The sequence below is a fragment of the Lepidochelys kempii genome, chromosome 20, assembly GCF_965140265.1.
Source record: "Lepidochelys kempii isolate rLepKem1 chromosome 20, rLepKem1.hap2, whole genome shotgun sequence".
NCBI lineage: Eukaryota > Metazoa > Chordata > Testudines > Cheloniidae > Lepidochelys > Lepidochelys kempii.
The window spans coordinates 134,780-155,253 of NC_133275.1; the positions used below are offsets into that span (position 1 = coordinate 134,780).

General features: G+C 49.4%; 1 protein-coding gene across 1 annotated transcript; it reads left to right on the forward strand.

Annotated features, from left to right (window-relative positions):
• The first annotated feature begins 13,934 nt into the window (after positions 1–13,934).
• Positions 13,935–20,127, forward strand: AQP6 (aquaporin 6). The gene is made up of 4 exons (XM_073318656.1): positions 13,935–14,297; positions 15,519–15,677; positions 16,092–16,172; positions 19,930–20,127. Exons 1-4 carry the CDS (start codon positions 13,935–13,937, stop codon positions 20,125–20,127), a joined length of 801 nt encoding a protein of 266 aa, XP_073174757.1.
• The last annotated feature ends 347 nt before the right edge of the window (positions 20,128–20,474 follow it).

Here is a 20,474-nt window from a genome sequence, read left to right on the forward strand (position 1 = left end):
TGGGGGGGTGGGTTTGGGGGCGGGGTTCGGGTTGGGACTGGCTGGGGGAGGCGTGGTGGAGCGGGGTTCGTGTTGGGGCGGGCTGGGGGCTGGAGGGGGCGGGGTTCGTGTTGGGGAAGGTTGGGGGGCGGGATAGGGGCTGGGGCGGGCCGGGGTTCGGGTTGGGGAAGGTTGGGGCGGGATGGGGTCCGGGGTTCGGGTTGGGGAAGGTTGGGGCGGGATGGGGTCCGGGGTTCGGGTTGGGGAAGATTGGGGCGGGCTGGGGGCTGGAGGGGGCGGGGTTCGGGTTGGGGAAGATTGGGGCGGGATGGGGGCTGGAGGGGGTGGGGTTCGTGTTGGGGAAGGTTGGGGGGGCGGGATGGGGTCCGGGGTTCGGGTTGGGGAAGGTTGGGGCGGGCTGGGGGCTGGAGGGGGCGGGGTTCGTGTTGGGGAAGGTTGGGGGGCGGGATAGGGGCTGGGGCGGGCCGGGGTTCGGGTTGGGGAAGGTTGGGGCGGGATGGGGTCCGGGGTTCGGGTTGGGGAAGGTTGGGGCGGGCTGGGGGCTGGAGGGGGCGGGGTTCGGGTTGGGGAAGGTTGGGGCGGGATGGGGGCTGGAGGGGGCGGGGTTCGTGTTGGGGAAGGTTGGGGGGCGGGATAGGGGCTGGGGCGGGCCGGGGTTCGGGTTGGGGAAGGTTGGGGCGGGATGGGGGCTGGAGGGGGTGGGGTTCGGGTTGGGGAAGGTTGGGGCGGGCTGGGGGCTGGAGGGGGCGGGGTTCGGGTTGGGGAAGGTTGGGGCGGGCTGGGGGCTGGAGGGGGCGGGGTTCGGGTTGGGGAAGGTTGGGGCGGGCTGGGGGCTGGAGGGGGCGGGGTTCGTGTTGGGGAAGGTTGGGGGGCGGGATAGGGGCTGGGGCGGGCCGGGGTTCGGGTTGGGGAAGGTTGGGGCGGGATGGGGGCTGGAGGGGGTGGGGTTCGGGTTGGGGAAGGTTGGGGCGGGCTGGGGGCTGGAGGGGGCGGGGTTCGGGTTGGGGAAGGTTGGGGGGCGGGATAGGGGCTGGGGCGGGCCGGGGTTCGGGTTGGGGAAGGTTGGGGCGGGATGGGGGCTGGAGGGGGCGGGGTTCGGGTTGGGGAAGGTTGGGGCGGGATGGGGGCTGGAGGGGGTGGGGTTCGTGTTGGGGAAGGTTGGGGGGGCGGGATGGGGTCCGGGGTTGGGGAAGGTTGGGGCGGGCTGGGGGCTGGAGGGGGCGGGGTTCGTGTTGGGGAAGGTTGGGGGGCGGGATAGGGGCTGGGGCGGGCCGGGGTTCGGGTTGGGGAAGGTTGGGGCGGGATGGGGGCACTGGCTGAGATGTGCCAGGGCCAAACATACCCCAAAACTACAACTCCCAGGATGCGTCGCTCATGGCGGAAACGACTCGCGCAGAGCGAAGCCGAATCCCCTGGTGTACCGCGGTTGGCGTCCTGACCGCTGATGTGACTTCCTCTTCCAACAAGTTCCGTTTCCGGCGCCAGTTTGCAAACGGAAGCTGTAACGCCAAAAGCGCCTCCCGCCGGAAGAGAAGGCGCCAGGCCCTGCCCTGGCCGCTGGGGGAAGCGGGCACCGGACACTGCCTCTCCCACGGTTCCGCTGGCCCTGCGGTGGCTGATGGGAGGCGTAGGCCGGTGCACACTACATCTCCCAGAAGTCACTGCGGCACGACTCCTTCCCTCCGCCCCCTTCCCATCCCGAGTGGGCCTTAGCTGGGCACAGGGCAATAGTGGGGCGTGTGGATGTACTTGTGGCATCTTAGGTGCTGACTGGCCACTCAACGCCACTGCTGCTCAAAAGGAGACACGCGGTGTAATACCCTGACTGGCCACTGGGTGTCACTACTTCTCCATGGAAAATACGCTCCGTGCATTACCACAAGTGGCTACCTGGTGTCACTGCTGCTCCACCGGAGACACGCTCTGTGCATTACCTAACCTGGACACCAGGTGTCAGTACTGCTCCAAGGGGAACACGCTCTGTGCATTGTCCTGCCTTGCCACTGGGTGTCACTGCTGCTCCAAGGGGAACACGCTCTGTGCATTGCCCTGCCTTGCCACTGGGTGTCACTGCTGCTCCAAGGGGAACACGCTCTGTGCATTGCCCTGCCTTGCCACTGGGTGTCACTGCTGCTCCAAGGGGAACACGCTCTGTGCATTGCCCTGCCTTGCCACTGGGTGTCACTGCTGCTCCAAGGGGAACACGCTGTGCATTACCTAACCTGGACACCAGGTGTCACTACTGCTCCAAGGGGAACACGCTCTGTGCATTGCCCTGCCTTGCCACTGGGTGTCACTGCTGCTCCAAGGGGAACACGCTCTGTGCATTGCCCTGCCTTGCCACTGGGTGTCACTGCTGCTCCAAGGGAAACATGCTCTGTGCATTGCCCTGCCTTGCCACTGGGTGTCACTGCTGCTCCAAGGGGAACATGCTCTGTGCATTGTCCTGCCTTGCCACTGGGTGTCACTGCTGCTCCAAGGGAAACATGCTCTGTGCATTGTCCTGCCTTGCCACTGGGTGTCACTGCTGCTCCAAGGGGAACACGCTCTGTTGCTGGAAGGGAAGCACACTCTGTGCAAGACCCCGACTGGCCACTGGGTGTCACTGCTGCTCGAAGGAAACCTGCTCTGTGCATTACCCATTTTGGCAGGAGACACACTGGGCTTTACCAAAACACACACACACCAAGAGGTGTGTGAGGGTCGGGAGATGATCGTCACCACTCCAATTGGTGGAGCAACACACAGGGTAGTCCCCCAACTGGCCAGCAGGGGTCACTGCCTCAATATGGGTGGGTGAGGGACTAAATGGAGGGCACAGCTTCACTTAGACCACCCCATGCAGTTTGTGTGTGTGTGTTTGTGCGCATGTGTGGTGCCGTCAGGTGAGACAGTGCCGTGTGTGTGTCCGTCCATTCCCGCCCCCTCCCCCATTTGGTCAGTGATCCCTGGTGGCTATTTCACACTTTCAAAAAAAAGTCAAATGCCACTGTCACAGAGTAATTTTATTTAACATAGAGCATTTTTCATTAGCAATGTAGAACCCTTGCCTTGCCAAGCATCTGCCCAAGCTGGTGCAGTCACTGATGACAGAAAACACCCCAGAACATACAGACCCAAAGGGAAGCAGTTTTAATGTGAAGCAATGAGATGCTGCCTGAAGAACGTAGTGAGGGGCTGTAGGGAAGCAGATAAAGTGCAACTAACTACAATGGGGAAAATCATAATCCACCAGGGTGAAAAACTGACTCCACTGGAGTGATATATACCAATGTGATATATGCCATCATGTGCTAGCAATTCCCCTGTGCCATGTACATTGGCCAAACTGGACAGTCGCTACGCAGAAGAACAAATGGACACAAATCAGATGGCAAGAATTATAACATTCAAAAAACAGTTGGAGAACACTTCAACCTCCCTGGCCACTCAATAACAGACTTAAAAGTGGCAATTCTTCAACAAAAAAACTTCAAAAACAGACTCCATTGAGAAACCGCAGAACTGGAATTAATTTGCAAACTAGACACAATCAAATTAGGCCTGAATAAAGACTGGGAGTGGATGGGTCATTACACAAACTAAAAACTAATTTCCTCATGCCTAATTTTTCTCCCTGCTGTTACTCACACCTTCTTGTCAACTGTTTGAAATGGGCCACCCTAATTACCACTTCAAAAGTGATTTTTTTCCTCCTGTTGATAATAGCCCACTTTAATTGAATTGTCTCGTTAGAATTAGTAAGGCAACCCCCATCTTTTCATGTACTATGTATATATATCTTCCTACTGTATTTTCCACTCCATGCATATGATGAGGTGGGTTTTAGCCCACAAAAGCTTATGCCCAAATAAATTTGTTAGTCTCTAAGGTGACACTAGTACTCCACTGGGAAATCAAACCAGCTCCAGCGAGCCTGGGATTTCCAGAAATTCAGGATTGGAGCAAGAATTCTCCCCCTCCTGTTCATTGTCTGGCAATTTCCAGGGAAGGGCAAGGTTAGTGAGCCCTGCATGAACACCCCAGCCCACTGTGACCAAATGCACCCCTGTATTCGCACCCTACACATTGTGGTAACAATCTTTGGAAAAAAATATGCCTTATGAGGTAGCATTTGAAACTCAGTGATCAATACTATCATGGTGAAATGGCTGTAGCAACAGTCTGTGTAATGTTATGAACTACCCCCCCACCCCCACCCCCGGGTGTTAAAGGCACAAGTTCCAAGTAGCCTGATTAGGTGGAACTGGTCAAGCAGGCCTGTCCTAAAGAAAGGGGTCTGTGTTTGCCTCAATTTGCATATCAGCTGTAAACAGATTCCACAGAGGACAAGAGGGAGAAGACTGAAGCAGTATACACAGGTGAAAAGAAACAGCACAAAGCCTCCTTCCTCCACCTAACTCCATGTCTCCTTGCTTTCAGCAAGAAAGAACTTTACCTTAGGTGAACACTCGGGAAAAATACTTTTCAAAGGGTGACCAAGCTATAAAAGTGAATGGCAAAAACACACAAGTTGTCTCTCCCTACCGATCTCCCTTTCACCTAAGATGGTCAGAGAAACAGCTGTTGGACCCTGGAAGCAGATCCTGACCTGAGAGTTTGGGCAGCAATATTACTGGAACCTGTGGAAAGTGACTTCACAAGCCTAGTTTGCTAAGTTTAGAAATGATTTTATCTTTATTTTTCTTCTAACCATTTCTTATTTGTGACAGACCCAGACCAGTGGGGTACAGAAGTCTGATAGAAAGCAAATATGCTGGCCACTGGATGAATAGCTTTCTGTTCCCTGAGTGACCAGAGAAGAGGCTGTACTAGAGCAATCAGGAACCTGCTAGAACCAATTAAGACAGGCAAGCTAATTAATACACCTGGAGCCAATTAAGAACATACTAGAATCAGTTATGGCAGGCAGACTAATCAGGACACCTGGTTTAAAAAGGACCTCCCATTAGTTAGCAGAGGGTATGCAAGGAGCAGGGAGTGAGAAGGCATACTGCTGGAGGACTGAGGAGTACCAGTGTGATCAGGCTTTAGGAGGAAGATCCTGTGGTGAGGATAAAGATGGTGGTGGAGGGAGGCCATGGGGAGGTAGCCTGGGGACTTGTAGCTGTCACAGCTGATACAGGAGACATTGTAGACAGCTGCTATCTGCAGGGTCCTGGGCTGGAACCCGGTGTAGAGGGTGGGCCTAGGTTCCCCCCAACTCCTGATCGGACACAGGAGGCGTTGACCTGATCTGTGAGCAACACCAGAAGGGAAGGCCTAATTTGGAAAGGGATCTGGTGTGGTCCCTGACCCCCGTAGGTGGGACAACAGAGACTGCAGAGCTAGTTCTCAGTTTCCTCCTGCTGGCCAGTGATGAGGTTGGCTGAGTGAATGGCAGGTTTGAGCCTGTAGCAGAAGAGGCCAAACTGAGGGCTGCCGTGAACCTCTGAGGTGAGCAAATGTGCCAAAAAGCGCAGGACCCACCAAAGCAGAGGAGGAACTTTGTCATGTATTTTAATGCCTCATTACTTTTATTCACTTAAAACCTCTCTTTGTAGTTCAGTAAACTTGTTTTATTCTTGAACCAAAATTAATCCAGGGTTGTGGATTGTAAATCCACAAAGTGACAGATTTGTGTGTATTGACCTCCTAGAGGTAAAACAGACCTAATCTATCTGTCCTGTCCTGGAGAGGGCTGGACAGTGCACAGCACGTTTGGGGGTAAAGGTCAGGACAGGGAGTGTTAGGGTCACCCTGTATGTGGTAGCCCACGTCTGATGGAAGCCAAAGCATGACTGACAAGTTGCTGGGATCAGAGTCGTAGCCATACACACAGTGTTCCCAACACAGACACTTGGGGGAGAGTGGGGGAGCTGCACGCTGACAGGCTGTTCATGAGCTACCCAAGTTGGGCTACAACAGCGAAGCATGGTGAGGCACCCCCATTGCAGGTCAGGTGACACAGCCCCACACAAGTCAAGATTACACCCTAGAACATCATACCTGGCTCATAGTAAGAGCCTCCCCCCCACTACTGTAGTGTTATAAAACACTCCCCATCAGAATCTGTTACTTTGCTGTTGAGGGCGGGATGGTGAGCGGAGTGGCTGACGGAGCAGAGCAGTTTACGGGATGCCTAGAGCAGCCCATGGGGTAGCTGGCAGAGCCCCATGGAGAGGTGGGGTCATCAGCTTTGACCATATAAGGTGCCCCTTAACTGCCCCCCAGGTCTGATTTCCACCCAGGTCGGGAGGTAAAACTCTGCAGATAAACTTTTGAACTCGTCTGTCCCCGGTCAGGGCAGCCCCATTTTGGGTTGTTGGACTTTTGGGACTTTGGGTGATTTTTGGGTTGCTGGACTCAAGAACTAAAGGGAAAGGACATGCCCCAATTTGCTTGGGGTGGGTTTTTGCTCATGGGTTGTTATGAATCCTGTTGGTGGTGTTTCCCCAACATAATGCCACATTGTTCTCTCTGTTATTAAAAGGCTTTTTGTTACACTCAGAATATGTGCTTGCGAGAGGGGAAGTATTGCCTCTTGGAGGCGCCCAGCAGGGGTGGTATATATTTGTCCCAGGTCACTGGGTGGGGGCTCGAGCCAGTTTTGCATTCTGTTATTGGAATGGAACCCCTAGATACAGAACCCAGCCCTTGTTGCTGCCAACTCTGACAGGCAGAAGGGTTATATGAAATTTCACCAACTTTAAAAAATGTTTCCAAAGATTTTAGGTATAACAAAGGATTTTATATCCTACTAAGGTACTGATTTTGCTGGAGGGTTCTCTTAAAATTAGTTCATCAGATAGTCAGAAGTAACTCTTTGTCTTGCTATCTGGAAGAAAAGGGTGGTTGTTCCTTAAAGGAACCTCTTCAATGGGGTGGGGGGGGGGGTGAAGGGAGAAAGAGGTGGACAGGAAGACTTTGGAAGCAAGTTTTTTTTTTTTTTTTTTTTACTATAGTAATTAGAATAAGAAAAGGAGTACTTGTAGCACCTTAGAGACTAACCAATTTATTCGAGCTACAGCTCACTTCATCGGATGCACACTGTGAAAAGTGTAGAAGATCTTTTTATACACATAAAGCATGAAAAAATACCACCTCCCACCCCACTCTCCTGCTGGTAATAGCTTAGCTAAAGTGATCACTCCCCTTACAATGTGTGTGATGATCAAGGTGGGCCATTTCCAGCACAAATCCAGGGTTTAACAAGAACCTCTGGGGGGGGGGGGGGTAGGAAAAAACAAGGGGAAATAGGTTACCTTGCATAATGACTTAGCCACTCCCAGTCTCTATTCAAGCCTAAAGTTAATTGTATCCAATTTGCAAATGAATTCCAATTCAACAGTTTCTCACTGGAGTCTGGATTTGAAGTTTTTTTTTTTTGTTGTAATATAGCAACTTTCATGTCTGTAATCGTGTGACCAGAGAGATTGAAGTGGTCTCTGACTGGTTTATGAATGTTATAATTCTTGATATCTGATTTGTGTCCATTTATTCTTTTACGCAGAGACTGTCCAGTTTGACCAATGTACATGGCAGAGGGGCATTGCTGGCACATGATGGCATATATCACATTGGTGGATGTGCAGGTGAACGAGCCTCTGACAGTGTGGCTGATGTTATTAGGCCCTGAGATGGTGTCCCCTGAATAGATATGTGGGCACAGTTGGCAACGGGCTTTGTTGCAAGGATAGGTTCCTGGGTTAGTGGTTCTGTTGTGTGGTATGTGGTTGCTGGTGAGTATTTGCTTCAGGTTCGGGGGCTGTCTGTAGGCAAGGACTGGCCTGTCTCCCAGGATTTGTGAGTGTTGGGTCATCCTTCAGGATAGGTTGTAGATCCTTAATAATGCGTTGGAGGGGTTTTAGTTGGGGGCTGAAGGTGACTGCTAGTGGCGTTCTGCTATTTTCTTTGTTAGGCCTGTCCTGTAGAAGGTGACTTCTGGGAACTCTTCTGGCTCTATCAATCGGTTTCTTCACTTCCGCAGGTGGGTATTGTAGTTGTAAGAATGCTTGATAGAGATCTTGTAGGTGTTTGTCTCTGTCTGAGGGGTTGGAGCAAATGCGGTTGTATCACAGAGCTTGGCTGTAGACAATGGATCGTGTGGTATGGTCAGGATGAAAGCTGGAGGCATGTAGGTAAGAATAGCTGTCAGTAGGTTTCTGGTATAGGGTGGTGGTTATGTGACCATCGTTTATTAGCACTGTAGTGTCCAGGAAGTGGATCTCTTGTGTGGACTGGACCAGGCTGAGGTTGATGGTGGGATGGAAATTTTTGAAATAATGGTGGAATTCCTCAAGGGCTTCTTTTCCATGGGTCCAGATGATGAAGATGTCATCAATATAGCGCAAGTAGAGTAGGGGCGTTAGGGGACGAGAGCTGAGGAAGCGTTGTTCTAAGTCAGCCATAAAAATGTTGGCATACTGTGGGGCCATGCGGGTACCCATAGCAGTGCCGCTGATCTGAAGGTATACATTGTCCCCAAATGTAAAATAGTTATGGGTAAGGACAAAGTTCAGCCACCAGGTTAGCCTTGACATTATCGGGGATAGTGTTCTTGACGGCTTGTAGTCCATTTTTGTGTGGAATGTTGGTGTAGAGGGCTTCTACATCCATAGTGGCCAGGATGGTGTTATCAGGAAGATCACCAATGGCTTGTAGTTTCCTCAGGAAATCAGTGGTGTCTTGAAGGTAGCTGGGAGTGCTGGTAGTGTAGGGCCTGAGGAGGGAGTCTACATAGCCAGACAATCCTGCTGTCAGGGTGCCAACGCCTGAGATGATGGGGCGCCCAGGATTTCCAGGTTTATGGGTCTTGGGGAGTAGATTACCCCAGGTCAGGGTTCCAGGGGTGTGTCTGTGCAGATTTGATCTTGTGCTTTTTCAGGGGGTTTCTTGAGCAAATGCTGTAGCTTCTTTTGGTAACTCTCAGTGGGATCAGAGGGTAATGGCTTGTAGAAAGTGGTGTTGGAGAGCTGCCGAGCAGCCTCTTGTTCATATTCCGACCTAGTCATGATGACAACAACATAAACCAGTCGGAGAACACTTGAATCTCTGGTCACGCAATTACAGACATGAAAGTTGCTATATTACAACAAAAAACTTCAAATCCAGACTCCAGCGAAAGACTGTTGAATTGGAATTCATTTGCAAATTGGATACAATTAACTTGAATAGAGACTGGGAGTGGCTAAGTCATTATGCAAGGCAATCTATTTCCCCTTGTTTTTTCCTACCCCTTCCCCCCACCCCCCAATGTTCTTGTTCAACCCTGGATTTGTGCTGGAAATGGCCCACCTTGATTATCATACACATTGTAAGGGGAGTGATCACTTTAGATAAGCTATTACCAGCAGGAGAGTGGGGTGGGAGGAGGTATTTTTTCATGCTTTATGTGTATAAAAAGATCTTCTACACCTTCCACAGTATGCATCTGATGAAGTGAGCTGTAGCTCACGAAAGCTTATGCTCAAATAAATTGGTTAGTTTCTAAGGTGCCACAAGTACTCCTTTTTCTTTTTGTGAATACAGACTAAGAGGGCTGTTACTCTGAAACCAGTCATTAGAATGTGTCTTTTAGATAAGGGTGGTCTTTTGAAGGATTTGTGTGTGTTTAAAAAAAAAAAAAAGTCTGAAAAGGCAAGCATTTAAGGCTAAAGAGGATTGTGAATCTAAAAATCTATACAAGGATTTTTTTTAGAGATGTGAATTTATAATCTTCAACACACTAATAATTTATTCAGAACATGTCAGTCTACAGGACTTTAGTTTAAAATTTGCTTTAAAAATATTTTATTAAAGTAATGCACAACTGTTTTTCTCAAATTCAGAAACTGACAGTATATACCTGGGGTTTGGCAAATGCCTGTTAAATGGCTTCATTACCCCTTGAATGGCTCTTTAACAGTTTCAGTGTTGTGCTAATAAGTCTGGCAGGCTGCCACAAGTACTCTTTTCTTTTCACTTTTAACTACTAGATTCCCTCCTGAGGAAGACTCACCAGGTTGCAGCAGCCAGCTGAGGGAGCCTGCAGGAAAGGATAGAAAGTGAGATGGGTGGACACTAAGACCCAGTGGTGCCCCAAATTTTCAGGTGCCCTATGTAGCTGCCTATGCCTAAAGACAGCCCTGCCTACCCCTCACCTCATCCTAACCCTAACCTAACCAGATCCCCAATCTTAATCCCTATCCTGACCCTTTCCCTCAACCTGAAATTGCACCTGAAACCTCAGAATGCATATTTTATGCAATGGTTATTAGACTAGGGTGTAGGATTTGCATACATGGGTATGTCACAGGGAAGTTGTCAACCAATGAACGGCAAGTGTGAGGCTGGAAGACAAAACTAATTGCATCAGCCATTTAGTATCAAATTGTTTAGGACTGTGGGGAAATGGCAGCATAAGGTGTAAAAGTATAAATATTTATCCCAGTTCCACCTGCCTTTCCCTTTTCTCCAACTCTTCCCCCACCCATAAAGGTCATTTGTTTAAACCTCTGCCTATGAGTGATTAGACTTGCTTGGCAAAGGCACCCAGAGCAAGTTCCCATATTAGTGAGTAGGGGGCTCAAGCCAAAATTATAGAGAATCTCGTAGAAGACGGACTGACCTTTGTTACTCTTGGGATGTTAGCAGAAGGATTAGCTCCCTCCCCTCCCCCCTTAAAAATATCTCACTTGAGTAGATAGAGCAGTGAAAAATGGGAATGCTGGAGGGGGGAAACCCAAAGACAGCAGCACTAGGTTTAGCACAGGAGGACCAGGAAGCAAAACTGACCAAACTAGTTTCAGGGTTTGGTTTACTTCCTTGTTATCTTGTGATGAAAGTTGTGCTTACATTTTTTCACCCTTCAAATGGTTTCATTTCTCCTTACCACTACCACCCACCACTTCTACTTATAGATATTTCCCAAAGTTCAGGCAGGTTTGGATCCTAAGTTTTGATTCTGCTTTATATATGCAGAAAAGGTTGCAGCATTGTAGCCACAATGATGCCAGTGGTGCGGTAGTGCCAGGACCCACAAGATTATGGGAACCCAACCAACTGGAGCAGCACTTTGCCTGGTGTCACAATGCTACTCACTCAAATTTGGCCCCACCACCTCTACTATGGTAGGGGGCAGTAGGGCTAAATTTGCCTGAGTGGATTTGCAAGTTGGGGCATGGAGTCACAGTGCCACTCAAATTTGGCCCAGCTGCCCTTAATTATGATGAAGTGTCCAGGCCAAACTTGAGTGGCACTGCAAGCCCATGTATTAGGTGACAATGCCATTCATTGCTCAAATCTGGGGGCTGGCCATGGGCATGTGCAGAACCTCAGGATAGCTAGGAGCAGGAGGAACTGCCCAAGTTCAGGATGAGAGCAAAGTGCTGAGTGGGGGATGAGTGGACAGGAAAATCCCGGAGCTGGTGGAATGAGTTCTGGCTGTGCTTTGGGGAGTGAGGGTTTGGGGGAGAGGGTGTTATGGGGGGGGGCATGAATGAGTTGTGGGAAAACAGAGGATGTTGGGACAGGGGGTAGGCTGGGGGCTGGGATGTTGGGGTGCCTGGGGGCTTTTGAGGACTATGACCTGAAATTGCGATGGGGTCCCTAACCTATTCTTGCATCAGTGCACTTTGGGGCCTTATTACACCAGTGATTCTGAGAAATAACCATGCCAATTCTTGAGGGCGGGTGATATGACTCAGAAAATAGAAATGCCAAGTTTGAGGATGTAATGGATTAGTCTGGTTAGGTGACGTTGAAGGCAAATGTCTTACAAACTTTATTATGTTATTACTTAAAACCAAACAGAAGGGTTTTTTTGTTTGTGTTTTTTGTTTTTTTGTTTTTTTCCAAAGTTTCTCATCCTGTCTTTCCTGATCACTACAGCCCTACCAAATTCACATGCATTCTTGTCAATTTCACAGCCAGAGGATTTTTCAGTTGGTCAATTTCATGATGTCTGATGTTTATATCTGAAATTTCACCCTGCTGTAACTGTGGAGGTCCTGACCCCAAATGGGATCATGAGGGGGGTTGCAAAGTTGCCACCCTCACTTCTGTGCTACCTTTAGAGCTGGGCTCTGAAGGTAGCACCCTCCCAGCTTCATGCAGTTAGAGGAGCTTCCTGGAGGTGGGTAGGATCTCCCCCATGCTTCAGGGAGTGTCCCAACCAGGGGCTTCTAGCTATTAGTCCAGGCCAGGGACAGATTAAGGCAGGGGCCCCTGCCCAATTTGGGGGGCCCCCAGAAAAAAAGGGTGCCCCAGCCCCAGAGAAGCCGCAGGGCAGAAGCTCCTACCGGGTCATCCTGAGACCTGGCAGGAGCTGCAAGGGAAGAAGCCCCAAGCCCAAGCTGCCCCTGCTCCGGGTGCAGCCACCAGGAGGAAGCCCTGGGTTTGGTGCCGGAGCAGTGGTAGGAGCCGCAAAGGCAGAGCGGGGGGAGGAGCTGCAAAGGCCAGAGCCCAGGCTGCCCCAGCTGCAGGAGGAAGCCACACCTGGACCTGGAGCTGTGGCAGGAGTCGTGGGGTTAAATGGAAGGCCGGAGCCCAGCTCCTGGGCTGCTGCAGCAAAGAAGTGAGGGGATACCACCTTCATTTCTGTGCTGCTTCTGGAGGTGGGTCTGATCTCCCCACCAAGAGTAGCCATGCAGGAGAAGGACAATTCCTGTCCCTCCCCAGCATGGCTGGACTAGTAGTTAGGATTCCTGGACTCCCAGCAGCAGGGGAGATCAGATTTCAGGGGGCAGGGTTGATTTCACAGTCTGTGACATGATTTTCATGGCTGTGAAATTGGTAGGGCCCTACTGATCACTAGCGCCAGATTCCATCAAAGGCATCATGGGAGTTGCAATCTGTGTTCTGTACCTCCAGAATGCTGCTCCCCACCAGTTCCCAAGCATTGTGGGAGTTGCAATCTCCAGCTTGCAATCTTCCCCTCCCCCAACCTCCTGCAGCTACCTCATCCTGCTCCCTCCCATTCCCTTGGTCACCCCACAACCCCCCAGTCCCCCAAATTCTCCTGGGTTTCCCAGTGCCTCCCAACCAACGGCGCACCCCCTCCTGAGTCCCAGCCCAGCCTCTCCCAGTCCTCCTTGCTCCCCCAGCCCAGAAATACCCACCCAGCCCAAGGGAACTCCACCCTCCCTATCACCCCATCCTGAACATCCCCAGGCCCCTCCATCTCCCTCTCTCCAGCTATTCTTATGCCCCTCACTGCTCCACCACTCCAACTTGCCTGAGTCCATCCTCAACCACATCATCCCACCTCACTGCCCCATACCTTCCTGGTCAGCCTGCTTCTTAATGCCCCACCCAGGCACCCCCCCACCATATTTCCCTCAGGGTTCCCCCAACCACCAAACCCATCCAGCCTCCTGCCCCACCATGAACTCCACTTATAAAATCTCCCACCTACTTGAGCCCCCCATTCCCAAGCAACCCATTTCAAGCCCTCCCCAATATCCACAAGGCTCCCCCATCCATATGGTCCCTCCCACCCCAGCTCCTCCACTCCCTCACCCCAGTCCCCATTATCTTCTCCTCTGACTGTCCATTCCAAAACCCCACAAACCCTGTGGTGGGGTTTGGGGGAGGGTGTGCACTGGTCTTGGTCTGTGTGTGAAATTCCAGGGTCCCCACAGGAGTTTGTCTGCCCTGCCTATATTACACTAAGATGACAACCCAGCAATGAAACACACATTTCTGAGGTTCAGAAACTGGGTTAAGTCTAGTACTGGGAGCTAAGACCCTGGGACAGTGGGGAGTGGGGTGACGAAGGAGCATTGATGTGTACTGAACTGGGTAGGTCTAACACATTCCTTCACTGAAGAATTTCCAGGTTCTGGATTTCCTGGTCCTGCCCAAGTTTACAAACTTACTTATTTACATAGTGTTTCCTCAAATATTCTCCAGTAAAAAGGAGCTCCAGCATTAGAAACTCCCTCTGTCCCTCTCACTGTTGGCCTCATGAGAGGATGTGGAAGGAGGTGCTGTCTGTGACCTTTTATCGGGCTGTTTTCTCAGAGTTCCTAGCCACCTCCATCTACGTCTTCTTTGGCCTGGGCTCAGCCCTCCACTGGCCCTCAGCCCTCCCCACCATCTTACAGATCTCTATTACCTTCAACTTGGCTGCAGCTACTGTGGTCCAGATTGCCTGGCATGTCAGTGGTGCTCATATCAACCCAGCTGTGACTATGGCCTTCCTGCTTGGCTCTCGTATCTCTCTGGCAAGAGCTGCTTGCTATATGGTTGCCCAGCTGGCCGGAGGGATCGCTGGAGCAGCCACGCTGTATGGAGTGACACCTGCAGAGGTCCGAGGAAGCTTAGCCATTAACACAGTGAGTTCTTCACCTCTCTTTTTGGTAGTGCTGATGAAAGTGAATGACCATTAACATTGCTATGAGCCAGACATGTGCAAGCTTCCCAACCACACCTCTTCCGGTCCCCTCACTCTTTACCTATGTGGCCCCCCTGCTAGTCCAGGCTTGGGTTAATATGTAGTGACTGATAGCAATGTCAATGCCCCTCAATCCTGACCTGAACCCCGCTGCAGGAGGAGAAACAGCCAACCATGCTGAATTATGTTGTAATTCCTAAATTAGGAGGCCAGTGCTGTGGTAGGTATGAATTGAGGGGGATTTGTGATAAAAATCACTGCCATCTGCTCAAGATGGAAACACAAATGGGCTGATCTTTACAGTGAAACCTGCCAAGTGACCAGCTAGAAATGAATGCTCAGTACAGGCAGGTTTTTAGATACAGGTCAAACAAAACTATACTAGATACCTCATGAATCTATGTCTATTTAAGTCAAGCCAAAGAAGTGGCTAGTGGAAGTGCTTACCCTTAGTAAAGGCTTGTGCATGTACTAAGCATTTATTACTGTGACTCTCACACTTTTACAGATGAGAAGTGAGGCTCAGAACAAGGAAGAGTCACCCAAGATATCAGAACAACTTAATGGACTCCACAGATAGGACCTACAGCTGAGCATTCCTGCTGTTTACATATGTTTCAAATAATTTCCACGCATTCCCAGCTAAGTGGATTTTAGTTGCATGAGTACTTGCCTTCCTCTCTGCTTTTTCATGCTCCCAGCAATATAGTACCTAAACCATAAGGAACAGATTTTCAAAAGAGCTCTGCACCCTAGAGCCCCCATGGTTCTCAATTGATGTGCATGTGTAGAATTCTCCATTGTTCTCAATGAGAGCTGCTAGATGCTGAGCCATTCTGAAAATCTGTCCTCAATAGCCTATGAAAACTGGTTACTACTGTTCCAAAATCTGCTGTCGATGCCTGATCTGTACATTCTGTGCTTATCATTCCTACACTCGGTCAGTTGGTACTGCATGGCTCCAAAATTAAGGAAACAAACCATGAAAGATCCCCTTACCCCCACTGTTATACTTAAGTCTCCCAGGAGCTTGTGTTACTGCAGATGCCTGCTTTTGAGGTGGATTGTGTGAGGCAGCAGCATTACCTAGTGTGGCTGGTGGGCAGAAGTCAATGGGCTGCTGTGGTCTCCTAAGAAGTCCCTTTGCCATCCCTTTCCCCAGGTGCGGAGCAACATCACTTCTGGACAAGCAGTTGCTGTTGAGCTCATTCTCACCTTTCAGCTGGTTCTTTGTTATTTTGCTTCCACCGACAGACACAGAAATGCCAACTCCCCAGCCACGTTCATTGGCCTATCCGTTGCTCTGGGACACCTGATTGGGGTAAGCTTGTTAGGCACTGCATAAACCATGGAGAGGTTTATACCTAATGGAGCGCATGCTTTTTATTTGTTTCTAATCAACCAATTCTAAACACCCAAGCAGCGCTTTTGGGAGGCAGGAGGAGGGCAGGAGTGCTGGCTGTGGGGAAAGCTTATTGTTATGCCAGGCCCAGTATCTCCCAGTACAAGATGCTTGCTGTGGGAGGAACTCCCAACTAGGCCAATTCCAGGCTTCTCCCATCATACAGCAATAATGACTAAACTATAAATTAGTAGAGAGAGATTTGTAAATGTCTAACTGCCTAAACTACAACCAGAAAGATATGACAAATCAAACATGAGGTTCATTTGGACTTCATTCATCTTTAGACCATGTCATTTTCCTTATACTTTCTTCCCCATTTCTGTTTACTAGATCTACTTCACTGGCTGCTCCATGAATCCTGCAAGATCCTTTGGCCCTGCTGTCATAGTCAATAAGTTTACTGTTCACTGGGTAATATCATTTGTCCTTTCCCTTTCTGTCCCAGGGGTCTCTACCATCTCCAAAATACCTTGGGTGAGATGTTGAAATTTGGCCTTATTGCACCCCAGGTTTCTAGGAGCTCCTTATATCAATGTACTGAGACCAACACTGAGTAACATGGGTTGAACATTATCAATTATGTCTGCACTGAATGTGATCAATCCAGCACTTACTAAATCCCCAACTCCTTCCCCATCAGGCACTGGGCTCAGTGTAAAGTCTGGGAAGGACACATAGGAGTCAGCCTCCTCTTTAGGTTTCAGAGTAGCAGCTGTGTTGGTCAGTATCCGCAAAATGAAAAGGAGTACTTGTGACATAAGCTTTCGTGAGCTACAGCTCACTTCATCGGATGAAGTGAACTGTAGCTCACAAAAGCTTATGCTCAAATAAATTTGTTGGCCTCTAAGGTGCCACAAGTACTCCTTTTTTCTTTCTCTTCTTTAGATGTTCCAAAGACCTGGAAGGGAAGGTCCCCAGAAGTCTGAGTTAGCTGGGTGTACCACTTTGCAGGCAGGGACCAAGTTGTCTTCATCTTCTTGTAATCAGTCAGTATTTCACTGTTAAGGGGCTAGCCACACCTTTTCCCCCTCCCACTATCTGGTCTGTGAGTGCACCACGTTGGGTGTTAGGCCTCTTGCTCTCACTTCTCTTGGGGTGAAAGCTTGTGATTCTTCTACTCTTAGCTCAGGGTCCCTTGTATACCAACTGCTTGTTGCCACATAGGGCTAGTTCAGTTTAATCACCTGCTTGTGCCTCCCTTCAGGAACCCATGATCAGTGACATTGACCAACAGGCCTCTTAAAACAAAGTTGTTTTTTTATGTAGCAGTTGGAAGAAACATAAGAACAGCCATACTGGGTCAGACCTATGGTCCATCTAGCCCAGTATCCTGTATCTGACAATGTCCAATGCCAGGTGCTCCAGATGGAATGAACAGAACAAGTAATCATCCAGTAATCCATCCCCTGTTGCCCATTCCCAGCTTCGGGCAAACAGGCTAGGGACACCATCCCTGCCCATCCTGTGTAGTAGTCATTGATGGACCTATCCTCCATAAATGTATCTAGTTCTTTTTTTGAACGCTGTTATAGTCTCAGCCTTCACAATATCCTCTGGCAAAGAGTTCCACAGATTAACTGTGCATTGTAAGTAAGAAATACTTACTTTTGTTTGTTTTTTTTTAAACCTGAAGCCTATTAATGTCATTTGATGCCTAGTTCTTGTGTGGCAAATGTAAACACATCATGATTTTATAGGCCTCTATCATATCCCCCCAGTAGTCAAAGGTAAATAGTGATACTGGAAAGGGCTCCAGTTCCACTGCCTCCACAGTTCTTGGCACCAGTTAGCTAGCCTCCCTCACCCCCAGCTATAGCTGCCAGTGTCTTGGCACCATCTTTAGTTTGTGTCAAGGGCTTCTTCCTCCAACTAGAGTGCTTCCTATTGAATGTTCTCAGTATGGGGGGGCACTTCTCCATTTTGACTGGGAAGGAAAAGGGGATGGAGCCAGGAGTCTTTGCAACAAGGTTTTCAGTACTGAGGTTGACATGGTCAGTGTGACTGATTCCCCATGGGGTGCCACCTGGAACTGGGGTACCACTGAGCCCTCTGACCCACCAGCCTGGGCTTCTTCTCACACTGTGCTGCTGTGACAAGCTGCAAAGCCCTCCCAGCTTGCACTTTCACCAGCATTTACACAGGTAGGGACACACCCAGCTGCAGTTACATGCAGGCTCTCTAACCACCAGCCTAGGACCCCAGAGCAGTACCATCCTGCCCTGGTCAAACTGTGTCCAGTATATGGGTTTAACAGCTGGTCTGCCTCTCCCTCAATGTGAAGAGGACCATGCATGCTTGTGGTATCCAAGATGAGATTTTTTTTCCCCAGACTCCTTAGTCAAACGCACACTGGTTTATATTAAAACATAAAATAAGTTTAAGTGTTTATAAGTGATTACCTAGTAAATAAACTCAGTTTGTGGTTCTGTTTAACATACTAGATAAGTAGGATATGAATTAGCAAATTCTCACTGTGAGTGATAAACAGGCTGTCAGATTCTTAAGGCACAAACTGCCTTTGCTTTGCAGCTTGGGTCTCCCAGGTTTTCATATACAGGCTGTATAGTCTGTAAGGTGGTGCCACAGGACTCTGCCACTTTTACAGATCCAGACTAACATGGTTACCCTGCTGATACTATATACAAGCTGAAAGAAAAGGAGTACTTGTGGCAACTTAGAGACTAACAAATTTGAGCATAAGCTTTCGTGAGCTGAATGCATCTGATGAAGTGAGCTGTAGCTCACGAAAGCTTATGCTCAAATAAATTGGTTAGTCTCTAAGGTGCCACAAGTACTCCTTTTTTCTTTTTGTGAATACAGACTAACACAGCTGCTACTCTGAAACCTGTCATATACAGGCTGGGTTCTTGCTGTCAGGACCTCAGTTGTGTACTAAATGCAGGTACTTTGAGGACAGTGGGGTATACAGTCACTAAATATTGTACTTGAGGTCCATATTTTTGAGATTTGCCTGTTGGGAACCCACCTGGGCAGACCAGAGACAATGAAAGTGTGGGAGGGTCACTCTGACAATGCATATTTACTGAGGTGGGGTAAGAGGCCCTCACAAAAACTGAGGAGCAGAAGCAGAGCTATTATATGTTGCTGTGTTATTGTGGGGCTTTTTTGTGATAAGGCAGCTGAGGGGATCATAAGTTTAATTCTAGCCAAAAAGGCTATGGGGAGGTAAGGGGTGTGATTCTAGACAGTGATTTCACATGGAAATAGAAAACAGAGCCGAGCAGCAGCTCTAGTTACCTGAGCAACAGGCAGAGTAAAGCAACCCTTGGATTCACCCCACAGGGTACAGTTTGTAGCAGAATAACAGCAAAGTGAGAGCAGTTGCATGCACCAGGCTGAGAGCAGAGGAACTCGCACCAACCCTGTGTGTCAGAGTAGGTGTTAAAAGTGTAAATATTTATCCCAACCTGCCTTTCCCTTTTCTCCAATCACTCCCCCACATAAAGGTCATTGGTTTAAACCTTTGTGCTTGTGAGTACAGACTTGCCTGGCAAAGACACCCAGAGTGATTACAGATGCCTAGAATATTGGGTTGGGGGCTCAAACTAAAACTGAAGAGATGGCCCTAAACTAAGGACCCAGGCTTTGTCACTGCTGCTACATTGCAGAAGGGTTACAAACCCCATGGCCTTTGACTCCATAACTAGCAGTTGGCACAAAACACCTCACTCCACTATACAGAGGGGCATAAAAGGCCCCTCCTGTCTGTCCAACCTGTCTGTCTAATTTATTGGGAGGAAATGGCCACCCCTCAAAAAAAAAAATCAATAAAAAAGAGTGAAGATGTAACTTCACCAGTTCAAAATGTTAGTCTGTCAGCCACAATGAAGGTGCAGTCTTGCTATCACAGGTGGTAAGAGGGAACTGAAGGAAGGGCAGGCTTGCTTCACCTTCTAATCCTTTGCACAGGAGCATGAGGAGGCAAAAGGTGCATTCGCAGCCTTGCCAGACACTGAAAGTTTTCAAGCTTATACACATGGAATACAGGCATACCAACATTGAGCTCCATACTGACACACATTCAAAGAATGTAAGTTATTTGGGGCTACAATCATTGCCTAGCACAATGGAGTCCTGGCTTCTAGGCACTATCACCATACAATAAATAATTAATATGCTATTTGTCTCCCTCTCCCTATCGCTGCAGATTTTCTGGGTGGGCCCTATGACAGGCGCAATCCTTGCTTCTCTGATGTATAATGTACTTCTCTATCCTGACCTGAAGAGTATTTCACAGAGGCTGGCAATTCTAAAAGGCACCTTTGACATGGAGGCAGAAGATATGGAGGAAGCAAAGCAGAACAGGCAGCCTGTGTCATTGATCAATGTCATACAAAGGGTTTAATCACACAGCATCCCAGAGATAAGTGGGTATCTTCTGAATAGGCCTGCAGTCTAGAGTTGGCCAGGTACCATCCCATGAGCTGGCAGAGCATGATGATATTTGATGGTATCTGGTGGGTGCAGGATCATGGTAGGAAGAGACCTAAGCACAGACAACTTGTGCCTTGGGAGTGGGAGGATGTAAAGGGGAGGACACATGATTTCTTCCCCCCCCCCCCCCGGGTCTCCTCCTGGAGAAACTTCCAGCCATCTCCCTGGTCCAGGGCAGCCAATCCTGCCAGCTCCTGTGAGGGCTGGGGCCACAGCAGCAGGGAGCACATGCCTTTGGAGAGGCCAGGGAATCTGCTC